Below are 19437 nucleotides of genomic sequence, written 5' to 3' on the forward strand. Positions count from 1 at the left end.
TACACAACAATACTATTGCCATGTACTCCTTTATTCTGTGCTCTACTGTTAAGCCTCCGGCAGGGCATAATAATCAGACACAGAAGGCAGACCTAGGGGTCTTCACTAGGGTTAAACGGCGGGATCGGTGTTATCTCTGATTTGGACCGTTTTCGGTGTATAACAGAGCCGGTGGCCGCTGCAAACGGTGCAGGTTCAGCTCCTAAGCCCGCGTCATATTGTTTTGACGCGCGTTAAGGGGTTAAAAACAAATGAATTGAATGCATAAATATTCACCCTCTTCAAGTCAGTATGTACGGCCGTCACATGAACGCATGTATTTTAATGGGACCGTTCTCACGGCCGTCGTTTCAACGGACCGTTTGAAGGCTCCGTTGAGAAATAGAACATGTCCTATTCTCTTCAGTTTTCACGGATCCCTCCATAGACTCAAGTCTATGGGGATCCGTGAAAACGGGACCCGGAACATGGGCGTGAAAAACTTCAGTTTTTTACGTCTGAGTTTCCCCACGTTCGTCTGAATAAGGCCTAACAATGAGCCTTGACTTGACAGTTTCCTATCCGCTTTGCATATGTTGATGCTCTTCTTTTGCCCCAGGGCTGCTTTGCAAAAATGTTCACGCCCTGTTACTATATGTTGCAGGTGGACTGGGAAGTGTCCACAGGGTGAACATTGCTGTCTGTACGGGAGTCCTGAATAGTTCTAGCTTTATATATATATATTTTTTTTATAATGCTTTTTATAGGAGATAAACACTGGGGGTCCCCCGTCAAGTTACATCTCGCACGAGGATATTCAGTTACGGAGTCACTTCCAATGCACATTGTTGGTGACCGTGTGCACCGGGAACCAGGAGGTCAGCTGGGTAATAAAAAGTTTTAAAAAAGTGTAAAAATAAAAGTTATAAGTCAAAAAAACAAAAAATGCTTCCCCCCCTACAAGACCTTTATTATAGGAACAAAATGAAAACATTAAAAGTACACATATTTGGTATCACCGCGTTTGTAACGACCCCAAACTATAATATTTTTCCCGTACGGTAAACACCGCAAAAAAATTAATTAAATAAAAGTCAAGGCCAGAATCGCTATAGTTTTTTTTTTTTGGTCACCACCCTCCCAAAATATGGAATAAAAAGTCGCATGTTCCCCAAATAATTCCAATAAAAACTACAACCCGTCCCGCAAAAAGCAAGTCCTTACACAGGTTTTTTGACTGAAAACGAAAAAAAGTTCTGGCTCTCAGAATTTGTCAACAAAAAATATTTTTTTTAAAAATACAATTTTTATTGTACAAACGCTGCAAAACATTAAAAAAAAAACTATATACATTTAGTATGACCGTAATCGTATCGACCCGCAGAATAAAGTAAAATATAATTTATAGCGCACGGTGAACGCCGTAAGGAATCAAGAATTTAAAACCCCAAAATCGCTGTTTTTTGGTCACCTTTGTTCTCCAAAAAATATTAATAAAAAGTTGTCCGTACCAAAAAATGGTACCAATAAAAACTACAGCCCGTCCCGCCAAAAATAAGCCCCCACACCGCCCAATCCACGGAAAAATAAAAAAGTTATAGATCTTGGATGGCGGGGGGTGAAAACCAAAAATGAAAAAACAAAGAGGATCCGTACTGAAAGGGTTAATTAATTTCTAACGAAAAAAACAAAAAAAAAACACATTTATGACCATGTGGAGTATCGCCGTAATCGGGAGAAGTTGCGTTGAGCGGCTTTTTCTCCTTTATAAAAATTAAAAAAATTCTAAATTTTGGTGGACAAAAAACGGATATTCATTTTCACGCCCGAATTCTAAAAAACGTGTGGGCTCAAAATGCTCACTGTACCTCTAGATTCCTTGTGGGTGTAGTTTCCTAAATAGGGTTTCCACTGTTTTGGCCTCTTCACACCTGACATGGGGCCTAAAATATATTCTAATAAAAAGGAGGCCCTAAAATCCACTGGGTGCTCCTTTGCTTCGGAGGCCGGTGTTTCAGTCCATTACTGCCCGAGGGCCACATGTGGGATATTTACTAAAACTGCAGAATCTGGGAAATAAATATCGAGTTGCGATTTCTCTGGTAAAACTTTTTGTGGTACAGAAAAAATTTATCAAAAATGAAATTTCTTAAAAAACAAACAAACAATACAGCAAAGTAGAGGTGAAATTTACAAAATGTAATTCTTGTGAAACGCCTAAAGGGTTAAGAAACTGTCTGAATGCTGTTTTGGATACTTTGAGGGGTGCCGTTTTCAAAATGGGGTGATTTATGGGGAGTTTCTAATATATAAGGCCCTCAAAGCCGCTTCACAATTGAACTGGTCCCGGAAAAAATGGCCTTTTGAAATTTTCTTGAAAATATGAGAAATTGCAGCTAAAGTTCTAAGGTGAAATTCACACGAGCGTGTGCGTTTTGCGCGCCCAAAAAAAAAACGCAGTGCGTTGCAGTTCCGTGTATCAATATTTGGTGCGTGGCTGCGTGATTTTCACGTATATGCCATCCTTATGACACGCGGTTTTGATGCTTAGAAACTGCAATGAATGAGGTGCTTTTTTTTTCTTCCCTTCATTTATTTAACAACTGTAGCGCGAATTACACGCAGCACACAGAAGCGATTTCAATGGGTGCGTGATGCGCGAAAAACGCTCAAGTATAGGACATGTCGCGGGTTTTACGCAGCGGACACGCGCTGCGTGAAAATCACGGACTGTCTGAACGGCCCCATTGAGTTACATAGTTCCGTGCGACGCCATGTAACGTCCTAGAAAAATATAAGAACGGTCAAAAAACTATGCAAACAAAGTAGACATATGGGAAATGTGAACTAGTAACTATTATGTGTGGTAGAACTGCCTGTCTTACAAGCAGATACATTTACATTTAGAAAAATGCTAATTTTCTCTCAATTTTGGTGTTCTTCACAAATAAATATTGAATTTATTGACCAAATTTTACCACTAACATAAAGTACAATATGTCACGAGAAAACAATCTCAGAATCATTTGGATAGGTAGAAGCATTCCCAAGTTATTACCCCATAAAGCGAGACAGGTCAGATTTAAAAAAAAATCACCTGGCCGCGGACAGGCTGCCGCATTTTCGGCCCATGCTCCCATATAAAGTACGGAAGAACGGTCCGTAAATAGCAAAAGATAAGCCATGTCCTATGTTTTGCAGAGGCTTTCTATGGCCCGCACACCCTCCTGCAATTATACCGGAAAGTCTGCGTGGTCAATAGAAATGAATGGGTCTATAATTATGGAAGAAATCTACGGTCGTGTGCATGGGGCCTAAGGACTATTGTCTTCTTGGCCATAAACAACGTTCCCCTAATACAGATAGGAGTGCGGTGAGGGCAGAGACCCTCCTCTACCAACCCAAACAAACAGAGCCCCGGATCCAATGCCACTGGGACACTTAATATTTGTAACGGGTTCGTGACTTCGGTACAAAAGTCCTGTATAACGCGACAGTCCCATATCATGTGTTGGACGTCTGCGGGACTGTGTGAGCCTCTAGGACACTGGGGAGTTGCCATTCTACCCGTTTTGTGGAGTCGGATTGGGGGGGGGGGGGGGAGATAACTCTGATGGATAAAGTTGTAGGAGTTTGTTATTATTGTTAATGGCTTGTGAAGCAAATCTATGGGATTCCAAGAGGTTCAAACTGGACCCGTCACCCAGGGATGCAATCCGCTCCTTCCATCCATCATCCGCTCCTTCCATCCATCATCCGCTCCTTCCATCCATCATCCGCTCCTTCCTTCCATCATCCGCTCCTTCCATCCATCATCCGCTCCTTCCATCCATCCATCATCCGCTCCTACCATCCATCATCTGCTCCTTCCATCCATCATCCGCTCCTTCCATCCATCATCCGCTCCTACCATCCATCATCCGCTCCTTCCATCCATCATCCGCTCCTTCCATCGATCCGTAGCTAGGAAAGCGGGTCTGTTTTCCTTTGCGGGTAGAAGGTTTGAGTAAGGCTACATTCACATGAGCATGGGCAACTTCGGACGTGAAAAACTGCTATTTTTCACATCCGAGGTGGACCCGTGCGGAACGTGTTATCAAAGACCCTCATAGAGTGGAGTCCTATATTTTCACGGACCCTTCACACCCTCCATTGAAACAATGGCCGTATGAACGGCCCCATTGAAATACATGAGTCCGTGTGATGGCCGTTGTTTTAACGTCCACCACACGTACGACTTACACGCTCATCTGAATGATCCATAAATGGAGGAGATCAAACCCCCTGCGATCTGTGATCTGATAATGAATATTAAAGGGTAAGAAGATCTGGACATGTCCCTACCGTCAAACTTTACGAGACGCTTTGTGAATTGGCAGGGACTCTCATAAGACGGCATCTAGGGTCTCTCGGCCCTTCGGTCCCTCATGGGACACCCATGAATTCAGATATGTAGGTTGTCCCGCTAAATAGTACAGGTGAAGGTCAGCGCGGGCCGTACCCACCACATCTTTAGGCCTTTGCAGTTTAGCTAATTGCAATTTGGATGTAGAAGAGCCGCATATAGACGTGATAATCGGAGAATCCACGGCTTTAAAGAAGGACATATGCGCAGGCGGGAATACAAACGTTTGGGTTGGATGCCATTTTTATGCGGTTGATGCGGCCTAATACCGATAGAGGCAGAGCCAACCAGATCCTGAATTTATTTAGAGGAGTGAAGGCTCGACGTCCATATCCGACTCTGGTCTAGTGACATTAACTACAAGATATTAAACCTATAGACCACCCTCAGGCCCGACACCGTTGAGCCCACCCTAGGACTTCTATGGGGGGACATCTAGTGACGTATCCAGATCGGCCATAAATAACCTCATCATCGGTGTATAGAGCCGGACGGTGTTCTCCAGAGCCACGCGGCGCCCCCTATAGACCTCATCACTTCTGAGTAGATTGACCAATGGCTCTAGTGCAAGAGCAAATAACAGCGGTGATATCGGACACCCTCCCCCGATGCCACGTGCCAACGGAAAATAAGGGGATAATTGTCCCTTCAAGGACATAGCTGCTGCGGGATGTTGGTATAAGAGGGCAATCCTTCTGCCTTTATATTTGGAATTGTGGTCTTGCCTAACCGTAGACCTTCCCAATGGCAGTTCTCTTGCAGACTGCAGCAGGTTTTCACCAATATTGAATTAGATTTCGCTGCATTTATTTTACCCTCTACCATCACAAGCCGTCCAGGGCCAGCGGCATGAAGATTCCTCCAGATTTATCTTCTAGGCAAGATACAATATCAGGTTTTTTTTTTCTCTCTGGTATCAGCCATGGTAACAGTCAGAGTTGTCATAGGTTTCTTGGTGGCCGTCTCATTACTATGCAACCTGCATGGCCTGTAGGGAGGTGTCAATGATCGCCTTAGTGTGAACGGTTCTTATCTCAATTATTTATATTGCCTAATGAATTCCTGCTGACTCAACGTCCGTGGGTGTGAATACTTTTTACAAGCACTGTATGTAAATGTGTATGAGCGTGTGTCAGGCCACAACTGCATCACAGATTCTGGAAGGTGACGGGGCCCGGTGACTTCTCCCGCCCTGGTATATAAGACCTCTTATAGTCTGTGCGCAGAGACAGAGTCGCTATACAGGGTGTGTAGACTTTTGCACATAACTTTTTTTATTGAATGCTAAATCTATAATGAAGCAGCTTTGCAAAAAGTCTTGATAAAAAAAAAAATCCATGTACAGCTCCTATACAGACCTATGTGTCTCCATGGTTACAGACTACAAACAAGCCCTGTGTAGTCTGATCCCGCAGCCATGTGTTACTCCATCCGCTTTTTGATAACCTAGAGAGTAATACGTGACTGCAGGATTCGACTACACACGGGGTTTTACGACGCAGTATCGGGAACAGGTTTGTGCAGGATTACTGAAAGTCAGGGCTGAAAATTATGATGGGCCTTGTATAAAAATGGGTGTTTTCCAATATCCTTAAAGGGAGACTGTCCCCAGAATAAACTCACTATAGATTAGAGGATCGATACAACGTCCTATCAAAGCTGAACACGTGGGCACAACTGTACCCAGTAAATGGCCCCTGCAAGTGCCAATCAAGAGGCCAGAAAAAGACTCGGATGCTGCCCCCTATGTACTAAGAAACAGAGCTCTTCTTAATTCTTTGGCCTTAAGAATCCTCCTCAGCTCGGTTGTTTGGCGAAGGTGGTTTACAGAGGGGAGGGGCTTATGCGTCAAGCTAGAGACACAATTGCGCCCCCTAGCTCACAATTATCATGGCATGTGACAAGTCCCCTTTAAGAAGGCGCAACTCGGATATCATCACTCAAGTTACTTCCGCAGACGACAGAATGACGAAGATTTTTTGGGTCTGACCTTGTGATTGGAACGTAAAGATCGTCATTTCACGAAAGGTCGCCACCGGCAGCGAGGAAGGTCAATGTAACGTAAGATAATACAATGTAATGTAAAGAGATAAATGTCAAACTCAAATGAAAAGTTTTTTTGGGGCTGTGAATTTTTCATTCCTAAAGTTTCGCACATCCAAAATTGCGGCCATAAAAGGGACGAAAGACGAGTGCGGTGTCTGTCCCGGAGCAGTTGCCCATATCACATGAAGTTACAGGCCTGAAGCACTGACAGATTCGGATGTCACCTTCTCATTTGTGGTCCGTGCAGTGTTGTCATAGAGACCTGAAAACACAACCATCACCATCCACTCTGACTTGAATGCTGGTAGTTGTGTGTAGATGTGGGGACATTGATGCAGATGGTGATCAGACTTGGATTTACACATTATCCCTATGATGAGAATGAACGGCCGGAGCAGCCAGGAAGTGTTGTCATGTGGACACTGTTGTAGAGGAGCTTTAGCCTGCAGGGTTCTAAACTTTTAGGAGTTTATGTTGTTAGATTTTCAATTTGCAACATCAATATTGTACAATGTATACAAATTGCTGGCTATACTGCAGGGACTCCTAGTGGCCAAAAGGTAGCATAACACTCCGCCAGCTAATCTCCTGTGACCTCTAGTGGTCAGTAGTAGCATAACGTTCTCTCAACTACTCTCCTGTGACCTCTAGTGGTCATTGACAACATTACTCTCTTCCAACTATGCAGTGTCCTCTTGTGGCCACAGATAATATAACACATTCTTACATCTGCCATTTCTAATGGCCAGCAAGTATGTAACGCCACTTCCATCTACGGTCTGCCTTGACCTTCAGTGATCGGTGACAATGCCCCCATCTGCCACCTGTAGTGGCTTCTAGCACCACTTAAATCTATTGTATTCAGTGACCTCTAGTGGCCAGTAAGTGTAGCACCACTTCCATCTACAGTCTGCAGTGACCTCTAGTGGCCAGTAACAGAGTAGCACCACTTCCATCTACTGTATGCATTGAAGGCATTACACTATTCCAACTACTCTGCAGTGACCTCCGGTGGCCAGTGATAGTATTACATCTTTCAGCCACCGTTTTGTATCACACTATGGGTCCCTCATATGCATCGGACTATTTTATATACAAATAGTTAATCTAATCTTCCTTGTAGACGGATAAACCATGACAGGGAGCAATAGCTCCCTCCAGTGTTCATAAGCAGTCACCACACTCACAGTGACCAGTCCGTACAGATGTTGCGGTCGTATTATAAAATACAGCGATAACGATACTTCACATGAATTTTATTACTTTGAAAAGGAAAAACAACTTTTTCACAGTAAAAAGCTTAGAATTCCTTTGGTGGATGAACGTGTCTGCAACAGAAATCTAGACCAGGAGCGCCCATAGATGCCAGTTCTGCCCATTGTTTTCCCACAATGCCGTGCACTGCAGAACAGTTCCATAGACTTTCTTATGTGGGCAATACATTGTTCTTCCTGCTCCATGAATAGAATACCAGAACTGCAGTGAAGACTGACACACAAGCTAGACAGGTATGGGTCTTATTTGAGCAGAATTATGTCCTCCAGAGCTGCTCTTCCTACTGTGACTGGACATTGCAGCCATTATGGAGGATATGGAGAGCAATTTCACTCAGTCACCCATCCACATACATATATCTCTACCCTCTCCTCCAAGTCTAACGAAATGTAGGAACGACCACATGACAGCCCACGTGCATTCTGGGAGCCGGGACCGGAGATTCTGCCTCCCCCAGTTTCCCTTTATTTCAGTGGGAGTTGCAGCCAGAACAACGTGAGAGGAAACTTGAAATGATAAAAACATCCACAGTGCAAGAAATATTACCATGAAATGCTAAAAACGAAGGCACAATGTGAAAGGTTTGGTTTCCCATGACAACACTTCCGGCCTCCCTGTGCTCTGACAGTTCAGTGTTATCATAGGGACTCATCTGAAGTCAGCTTTTATTTCTTTACCTCTGGTAGGACTTTTTTTTTTAAAAAGAGCCGGATTCTGATTGGTCCGGAGACACAGTGTTTCTATAACGCTGGTCACAGGGCCAGGAAGTGTTGTCACATGGACACAGGCAGAGAGGCTTTTCTCCCAGAGCAACGCAGCAGAGGGATAAGAGATTTAAAGAGAAAGCGACACATTTTTAGGACTCAAGTAAAAAGGATTTTTGGGAATTTGTCTGCAAAGACACAAAATAAAATGTAAATCTGTATGCAAATGAGGGGCTTCATTATCGAGGCTTCGGGCCGCGTACCACAGCGAACGATCAGGACTTTATGGGCGACGTCATCACGAGGGAGCACCCCAACCTGTCCAGGGAATAGACTGGTGGAGGTGGTGCTCGGTCCTGATCGGGTTCCTGCAGCGCGCGGGCGGAGGCCACAATCCTGGAGACCCTCTTATTGCAGAATTGCTACATTGTATTAAAGGAATCGCCCAGTTTTATGTAAATAATGCCTAATTCTAGTACGATAAAAAGTCCAGCAACTTTCTATTATACTTTGTGTTTCAATTCCTCATCCTTTTTCAAGATCTCTGCTTGCTGTCAGTAAATGGGAACATCCTTGGTTAAAACCAGAGGCTGAAAACCTGTACAAACCTCATACTTCTCCCAACTGAGGGTTTGTTACAATTGTATCCAGTCTAGACAATCCACACAGATCTTTCTCCTATCCTGATTTGTTTGTTACAGTGTATCAGTGCAGGTAAGGCTCTGTTCACATTTGCATTGCCAATTCAGTCAGATGTAACGGAAGGAAATGCGCTACTAAAACAATGGACACCACGTCGGACCCCAAAGAGGTCGGTTGGCCACCATTGATATCCAATGACAGATCTGGTAGAACGGAAGCCACGACACAGATGTGAACAGCGCCTAAGATGTATTAGTCTGGAGTCCTTTGTCTAGACACAACTGTAACAAACCCTCAGCTGTGAGATGTATTAGGTCAGAACAGGTTTTCAATATCTGGATGTAAGAAATAACATAAATCTGTTCACTGCCAGCAAGCAGATATCTTGAAAATGGTGGGGAATGGAACCTTAAAGTCTATTAGAAAGTTGCAGAAATGTGAGCCGACACTAGGGGGCAGCAGGTGACCGGCGCTCAGTATAGATCGGGGTTGTTGCTGCTCAGCAGGGCGGGGTAGGCGGTCCCGATATAACGGCCGTGACGATTGACAACCAGCTGCAGCTCGTACTCCTCCACCCTGACAACCTCTTTGCTGGTCTTCTCCTGGGACATCAGGAAGACGATGGTGTAGACGGCGACTTCGTACTCCGGGCTGACCCCGATGAAGCTGCTCCCCACCGGCTTCACCATGTCCTTCCAGCTGAACTGCAGGTTCAACACTTGGTCGTCTTCATCAGGCTGGAGAAGAGGTCGACATTACAAATCCATGAGACCGTCTCCCGTTCCTGGAAAGCTGGGTGACAACCAAGAAGACCACTACTACATGGTCAGTCAGCTCTCCTAGGATCCTGATAGGCAGACTTACCTAGCTGTGCATTTCCCATAACGCACCAGATGTGCCATTCAGGGCTCCTGGAAAGCTGAGTGACAACCCCTGCCGGAGCTTGTGACGGCAGCCATATTGGTTGTCCCCCAGCCCGACAGCAGAAAGACTACAAAAGGTTTACGAATATTTTATTGGGGGGGGATAATTATATTTTTTAACCCATATATAAAATACGTGGCCAGGTCTGTGTCACCCAATGCCGGGATTTTGCCACCACAAACCTTAAAGGGCATTTTATTAGGGGCTTCAAGTTGAAGTGAATTAAAGGAATATAGACCCATATCGACCATGGACTCCCAAACATATTAATTATAAATAAAATAACATTTAAGGAACACTCCAGGGACAGTGGATACATTGTGTTCTGCCTAGTGCAGGGCCTGAGGGGGCGGAGCATGACACAGTTAATCTCTTGGTCATGCTCTGCCCCTTACTAGGCAGAACACAGTTTATGAATTTAGTATGGAGTGTTCCTTTAAAGGGTCATTTTAGAGCTTGGTTTAAAAAAAAATAAAAACAAAAAAAAAGCCAAAAATAACCTTGGATCTGTGACATCCGTCCCATCATGCCTCCGGAGTGGATGCCCCCCCCTCCCCCCTGCGATTAGGTAAACAGATCAGTGGATCCCCAGTCTAGTCACTAATATACAGGTTAATATATCTTTGCCCTTACCCGGCTCTTATACTGGCGGGCCACAAACCCTTTATAGTCTATGTTGTTCCTCTTCTCCTGAAGGTAGAACTGGACCCAGTTGTGGAGTCCCATAATCTCCTGCCCACGTTTCGACTCGCCCACAAACACGTGCTCGAAGCCGCAGGAATCCGGACTACGGAAAAAAATAAAAATATTACAAAAAAACAAAACAAAAAAAAAATAAAAAACAGCCCCCGCATTCTCATCCAAATTTTAGACCAGCTACTATTTCACCTGGAGTCGTCCTGTTCTCTTAAACTATATTCTTGGCTATATTGGTTTCTAGGAATCTGGGTGACAACCAAGATGGCCGCTATTACCGCTCCCCCACCCGGTCCCTGATATAATGGCGAAATTTGTATCAATACGACTGAAGAGGACGACTCCAGGACTTAAGTTTACTGGAATTTTTGTTGTGAAAAACTCTATAGGGGGTTGAATACTTTTAGTAAGTAGCATTCATTCAGATAGAGGTTCAGGGTGTACTTACTTTAGCAACATGGTCCGTAAGCGGAGATGTAGGGGACTCCGGCTGAATGGACTGGGTGTTTGTGTACACTGACCCTCTGTAAGGAGCCGGGGACCCCAAAATCATTGCCCGGGCAACAAACTGATAAAGTAAATCACAACCTCATAGTAAATAGGACTCCGTCTGAGAATCACAGGAATTGCAAAAAGTATTCAACCCCTTTATAGCATTTTCCACTTAAAAATTCCCTGCAGGCGCAAAAAAAACAAAAAAACAGGTTTATGAACATGGGTCGGCATTTTGGGTGTTACCCCTCTTTGGGGTCCCCGCGGCCAGTACTCACCCCTTCCCCGCCTCCCGATTGTACAGCTGGAACCAGATGTTGTATAACTGAGATTTAAAGTCTTTCAGATTCGGTTTAGCCTGATTTTTCCTGACAAGATATTCATGAGCAATCTGCAACACAAAGAGTTAAACTTAGCCGCCTCCCCATTTATCAGGGCAATTATAATAATTAAAGGGGCCATCCTGTTATATAAATAATTAAAGGGGGTTTACCTGGACTATAATATTGCTGATCTATCGTAAGGATAAGCCATCGTTATCTGATTGGCTGGGGTCCGACTCCTGAAATCCCCACCGCCGATCAGCAGAATGAAGAAGTCACGGCGCTGCAGCGAGTGCTGCGTACACTTTGTTTACCAGATACAATTCCTTACATAGTTTGTGGAGTCGGACCCCCACCAGATATTGACGGCCATCAATACTACAGTCCCTAAAAGTCTTAATCTTTCTAATACACTGTATTTCAATTCCTTATCATTTTCAAGATCTCTGCTTGCGGTCATTCTTATTTACATCCAAAACCTGAAAACCCATCCTGACCAATACTTCTCACAGCTGAAGGTTTGATACAATTGTATCCAGTCTAGACAATCCTCTGATCTAAACCCGATTGATAAATTTTCCCTGCACTGATCCATTGTAACAAACTATCAGGACAGGAAAAAGGTTTGTGCTGCCTTAGTGTTTTCTTACTGAGGATTGTCCAGCCTGGATACAAGTGTAACAAAACCTCAGCTGTCAGAAGCATAAGTTCTCTACTGGTTAAAATATTGTTTTCATTTACTGACAGCAAGCAGAGATTTTGAAAATGGTGAAGAATTTAAAATACAAAAAGTCTATTAGAAAGTTGCAGAACTTTTCATTGTACGATCCTCTTCACCTTCATCACTTTTGTTTCCAGGATGGCATCGAGGAACCGGTTCATTTCGGCTTTTTCTTCTGCAGTCACGACTTCGGCGACCCCGGTGGACATCTCGTAGTTGTCGAGAAGAGAAATGAAGGCTGAATGGGGGAGGGGGTGTAGAGATTTGCAGACATTATTTACGGTAGAGACCACAATAGGTGGGAATATAGCAGTTTAGAATGGTCCTATATTATATGTATAGGAGGCGGAGCTAAAGAACAGAATTTAAAGGGGAAGTTTCACATCAACCCAAATAAAAAGGGATCAGAAACGTTTTAAATTATTTCACTTTTCTATATACCGTTATATGTAAAATGTTGTTAAATATGGAAGTGATTTGCTTTAACCATCTTGTATAAGGCTTAAACTCCAGTCACATCCAAAGCTGCATTCCAAAAAATAATTCCCTATTTAACTGTTTCTTTACGCTCTGTAGAAATCTTAAAGTGAATCTACAGCTTCGGACTTCTAGTGCTGCATGAATTTAGTGTCAAACCAAACCGGAGGAGAAAGAAAGGGGAGGAGAGAGAAGGGGCTATGCATTTCTATGAAGTCTGGGTGACTCAGTGATAAAATGATAGCTCTATAGCTGCTTTATAAAGAGTCCTGTATCTGGAGTAATCCCTGAATCCAGCTACAATAGGAACAAGGTTGGCTGATAAAGGAGGAAAACAGCACACAGTGATACAGCAGGTAACTCTGTATAGACAGGTTTGGTTTTAGGCCATGTTCACACGGGAGTTTTTTGCAGGTAGAAAAAAAATCTGCCTCAAAATTACTTCAGGAATTTTGAGGCAGATTTTGACCCGCTGGAACTTTCTTGCTGTGTTTTTCGGCTGCATCCATTGAGCGCCGCGGGCAAAAAAAAAAACACTACGAAAATAGCTTTCTCTGCCTGCCATTGATTTCAATGAGAGGTCAGAGACAGAACCGCGGGAAGAAAAAGCATGTAGCTTTCCCCCCCCCCCCGCGAGCGGGAATAAAACGCCTCCACCTCCCATTAAAACCAATGGAAGTGGTTTTGGGCGTTTTTTGGCACGGATTCCGTGTAAAAAAAAAAAAAAAAAAAAAAAAAAAAATCGCCAAAAATCTGTGTGAACAGGACAGGACCTAAAAGCCGTTAATCTGTGTAGCCTTCGATGCTTTTAACCCAGGAAAGTAGTATGATTTTTTTGTGCAGCTTTAGATGCGACTGGAGTATAATACATAATGGTACTCTGTAATAGAGTTGCTCAGAATTTCGCACAGATTAGGACAGGGACGGCTCTGGGCAGCATTCGACATGCCGAGACCAAAAGTACCGCGCTGAGGGGCTAATGAGAATACTCAGGACCCATAGTCCAGGTAGGAGACGTCTTATATAGAAGATCAGAGTCCGGATCTCTGGGATTTGTTTGCTTAACTCTTTAGAATTGGAGTTTCTGTTTGAACAAGATCCTGTCTAGTAACAATTCCCGCAGCTCCGGCTGGAAAAAGATGTCAATTTCGTGCTATCATGTTCCTCAGGGGGCGCCGTACGATATACTAATTCTCTACATGACTGCTCCCCCGATAGAAACCCTAAAAGAAGGACTACGTAAATATTCCATAAATGTCGTCCTCACCCGTCCCCCGATATCCAGCCCCCGACCCTCAATGTACAGCGATCACTTACCTGCAAATGTCTTTATACTCTTCAGTTTCTCCTCATCAACAAACTGGAAGAGCGGACAACGGGCACTGTCTCTAGCCTGGTTACTGCCCGCTGGTACATACCCGGCCTTCCCCTACAGAGCGGAGGGCACAGAGGTGAGAAAAACACAAAGGAGGATTCAAGACTATACTAGTTAGAATACTGCCCCCTATATACAAGAAAATAACTACTATAATACTGCCCCCTATATACAAGAATATAACTACTATAATACTGCTCCTATATACAGGAATATAACTACTATAATACTGCCCCTATATACAAGAATATAACTACTATAATACTGCTCTTATATACAAGAATATAACTACTATAATACTGCTCCTATATACAAGACTATAACTACTATAATACTGCCCCTATATACAAGAATATAACTACTATAATACTGCCCCTATATACAAGAATATAACTACTATAATACTGCCCCTATATACAAGAATATAACTAATATAATACTGCCCCTATATACAAGAATATAACTACTATAATACTACTCATATATACAAGAATATAACTACTATAATACTGCCCCTATATACAAGAATATAACTACTATAATACTGCCCCTATATACAAGAATATAACTACTATAATACTGCCCCCTATATACAAGAAAATAACTACTATAATACTGCCTCCTATATACAAGAATATAACTACTATAATACTGCTCCTATATACAAAAATATAACTACTATAATACTGCCCCCTATATACAAGAATATAACTACTATAATACTGCCCCTATATACAAGAAAATAACTACTATAATACTGCTCCCTATATACAAGAATATAACTACTATAATACTGACCCTATATACAAGAATATAACTACTATAATACTGCCTCCTATATACAAGAATATAACTACTATAATACTGCCCCTATATACAAAAATATAACTACTATAATACTGCCTCCTATATACAATAATATAACTACTATAATACTGCCCCTATATACAAGAATTAACTACTAGAATACTGCCCCCTATATACAAGAATATAACTACTATAATACTGCTCCCTATATACAAGAATATAACTACTAGAATACTGCCCCCTATATACAAGAATATAACTACTATAATACTGCCCCCTATATACAAGAAAATAACTACTATAATACTGCTCCCTATATACAAGAATATAACTACTATAATACTGCTCCTATATACAAGAATATAACTACTATATACTGACCCCTATATACAAGAATATAACTACTATAATACTGCCCCTATATACAAGAATATAACTACTATAATACTGCCCCTATATACAAGAATATAACTACTATAATACTGCCCCTATATACAAGAATATAACTACTATAATACTGCTCCTATATACAAGAATATAACTACTATAATACTGCACCTATATACAAGAATATAACTACTATAATACTGCCCCTATATACAAGAATATAACTACTATAATATTGCCCCCTATATACAAGAATATAACTACTATAATACTGCTCCTATATACAAGAATATAACTACTATAATACTGCTCCTATATACAAGAATATAACTACTATAATACTGCCCCCTATATACAAGAATATAACTACTATAATACTGCTCCTATATACAAGAATATAACTACTATAATACTGCTCCTATATACAAGAATATAACTACTATAATACTGCTCCCTATATACAAGAATATAACTACTATAATACTGCCCCCTATATACAAGAATATAACTACTATAATACTGCTCCCTATATACAAGAATATAACTACTATAATACTGCCCCCTATAGACAGGAATATAACTACTATAATACTGACCCCTATATACAAGAATATAACTACTATAATACTGCCCCTATATACAAGAATATAACTACTATAATACTGCCCCTATATACAAGAATATAACTACTATAATACTGCCCCTATATACAAGAATATAACTACTATTAGGGTATGTTCACACGGCCTATTTACGGACGTAAATCGGGCGTTTTTGCCCCGAATTACGCCCGAAAATAGCGCCTCAATAGCGCTGACAAACATCTGCCCATTGAAAGCAATGGGCAGACGTTTGTCTGTTCACACGAGGCGTATATTTACGCGCCGCTGTCAAAAGACGGCGCGTAAATAGACGCCCGCGTCAAAGAAGTGACCTGTCACTTCTTTGGCCGTAATTAGAGCCGTTATTCATTGACTCCAATGAATAGCAGCGCTAATTACGCCCGTAATTGACGCGGCGTTCAAGCGCCTGCACATGCCGGTACGGCTGAAATTACGGGGATGTTTTCAGGCTGAAACATCCCCGTAATTTCAGCCGTAACGGACGCCCTCGTGTGAACATACCCTAATACTGCTCCTATATACAAGAATATAACTACTATAATACTACCACTATATACAAGAATATAACTACTATAATACTGCTCCCTATATACAAGAATATAACTACTATAATACTGCTCCTATATACAAGAATATAACTACTATAATACTACCACTATATACAAGAATATAACTACTATAATACTGCTCCCTATATACAAGAATATAACTACTATAATACTGCCCCTATATACAAGAATATAACTACTATAATACTGCCCCCTATATACAAGAATAACTACTATAATACTGCCCCCTATATACAAGAATATAACTACTATAATACTGCTCCCATATACAAGAATATAAACTACTATAATACTGCCCCCTATATACAAGAATATAACTACTATAATACTGCTCCCATATACAAGAATATAAACTACTATAATACTGCCCCCTATATACAAGAATATAACTACTATAATACTGCCCCTATATACAAGAATATAACTACTATAATACTGCCCCCTATATACAAGAATATAACTACTATAATACTGCCCCCTATATACAAGAATATAACTACTATAATACTGCTCCCATATACAAGAATATAACTACTATAATACTGCCCCTATATACAAGAATATAACTACTATAATACTGCTCCCTATATACAAGAATATAACTACTATAATACTGCCCCTATATACAAGAATATAACTACTATAATACTGCCCCCTATATACAAGAATATAACTACTATAATACTGTCCGCTATATACAAGAATATGACTACTATAATAATGCCCCCTATATACAAGAATATAACTACTATAATACTGCCCCTATATACAAGAATATAACTACTATAATACTGCTCCTATATACAAGAATATAACTACTATAATACTGCTCCCTATGTACAAGAATATAACTACTATAATACTGCTCCCTATATACAAGAATATAACTACTATAATACTGCTCCTATATACAAGAATATAACTACTATAATACTGCTCCTATATACAAGAATATAACTACTATAATACTGCCCCTATATACAAGAATATAGCTACTATAATACTGCCCCCTATATACAAGAATATAACTACTATAATACTGCCCCCTATATACAAGAATATAACTACTATAATACTGCTCTATATACAAGAATATAACTACTGTAATACTGCCTCCTATAAACAAGAATATAACTACTATAATACTGCCCCCTATATACAAGAATATAACTACTATAATACTGCCCCCTATATACAAGAATATAACTACTATAATACTGCCCCTATATACAGGAATATAACTACTATAATACTACCCCCTATATACAAGAATATAACTACTATAATACTGCCCTATATATACAAGAATATAACTACTATAATACTGCCTCCTATATACAAGAATATAACTACTATAATTCTGTCCCCTATATACAAGAATATAACTACTATAATACTGCCCCCTATATACAAGAATATAACTACTATAATACTGTCCCCTATATACAAGATTATAACTACTATAATACTGCCCCCAAGAATATAACTACTATAATACTGCCCCTATATACAAGAATATAACTACTATAATACTGCCCCCTATATACAAGAATATAACTACTATAATACTGCCCCCTATATACAAGAATATAACTACTATAATACTGCCCCCTATATACAAGAATATAACTACTATAATACTGCCCCTATATACAAGAATATAACTACTATAATACTGCCCCCTATATACAAGAATATAACTACTATAATACCTCCCCTATATACAAGAATATAACTACTATAATACCTCCCCTATATACAAGAATATAACTGCTATAATACTGCCCCCATATACAAGAATATAACTGCTATAATACTGCTCCTATATACAAGAATATAACTACTATAATACTGCCCCCTATATACAGGAATATAACTACTATAATACTGCCCCCTATATACAAGAATATAACTACTATAATACTGCCCCATATATACAAGAATATAACTACTATAATACTGCTCCTATACACAAGAATATAATTACTATAATACTGCCACCTATATACAAGAATATAACTACTATAATACTGCTCCCTATATACAATAATTATAGTAGTTATATTCTTGTATATAGGGGGCAGTATTATAGTAGTTATATTCTTGTATATAGGGGCAGTATTATAGTAGTTATATTCTTGTATATACGAGCAGTATTATAGTAGTTATATTCTTGTATATACGAGTAGTATTATAGTAGTTATATTCTTGTATATAGGGGGCAGTATTATAGTAGTTATATTCTTGTATATAGAAGCAGTATTATAGTAGTTATATTCTTGTATATAGGGGCAGTATTATAGTAGTTATATTCTTGTATATAGGAGCAGTATTATAGTAGTTATATTCTTGTATATAGGGGGCAGTATTATAGTAGTTATATTCTTGTATATAGGAGCAGTATTATAGTAGATATATTCTTGTATATAGGGGCAGTATTATAGTAGATATATTCTTGTATATAGGGGCAGTATTATAGTAGTTATATTCTTGTATATAGGAGGCAGTATTATAGTAGTTATATTCTTGTATATAGGGGGCAGTATTATAGCAGTTATATTCTTGTATATAGGGGCAGTATTATAGTAGTTATATTCTTGTATATACGAGCAGTATTATAGTAGTTATATTCTTGTATATAGGGGGCAGTATTATAGTAGTTATATTCTTGTATATAGGAGCAGTATTATAGTAGTTATATTCTTGTATATAGGGGGCAGTATTATAGTAGTTATATTCTTGCATATAGGGGGCAGTATTATAGTAATTATATTCTTGTATATAGGGGGCAGTATTATAGTAGTTATATTCTTGTATATAGGGGGCAGTATTATAGTAGTTATATTCTTGTATATACGAGCAGTATTATAGTAGTTATATTCTTGTATATACGAGCAGTATTATAGTAGTTATATTCTTGTATATAGGAGGCAGTATTATAGTAGTTATATTCTTGTATATACGAGCAGTATTATAGTAGTTATATTCTTGT

At 40.2% G+C, this 19437-nt stretch overlaps 1 protein-coding gene across 2 annotated transcripts in view; it reads right to left on the reverse strand.

The window, feature by feature from the left end:
• The window catches only part of LOC142748625 (poly(U)-specific endoribonuclease-A-like), a 33362-nt gene that overhangs the window by 1121 nt on the left and 12804 nt on the right, over positions 1-19437 (reverse strand). The window contains exons 3-7 of one of the 2 annotated variants that reach the window (XM_075855760.1): positions 14002-14113; positions 12324-12445; positions 11442-11554; positions 10609-10762; positions 7666-9788 (exon numbers count right to left, since the gene is read on the reverse strand). In XM_075855760.1, the coding sequence (XP_075711875.1) occupies positions 9525-9788; positions 10609-10762; positions 11442-11554; positions 12324-12445; positions 14002-14113 (765 nt within the window). In that variant the 3' untranslated portion in view covers positions 7666-9524. Of the gene's footprint in view, positions 1-7665; positions 9789-10608; positions 10763-11441; positions 11555-12323; positions 12446-14001; positions 14114-19437 lie in introns of those variants that run through there. The other variant, XM_075855761.1, reaches the window with a different exon arrangement.

The sequence above is a fragment of the Rhinoderma darwinii genome, chromosome 3 (assembly GCF_050947455.1).
Source record: "Rhinoderma darwinii isolate aRhiDar2 chromosome 3, aRhiDar2.hap1, whole genome shotgun sequence".
NCBI classification, from domain to species: Eukaryota; Metazoa; Chordata; class Amphibia; order Anura; family Rhinodermatidae; genus Rhinoderma; species Rhinoderma darwinii.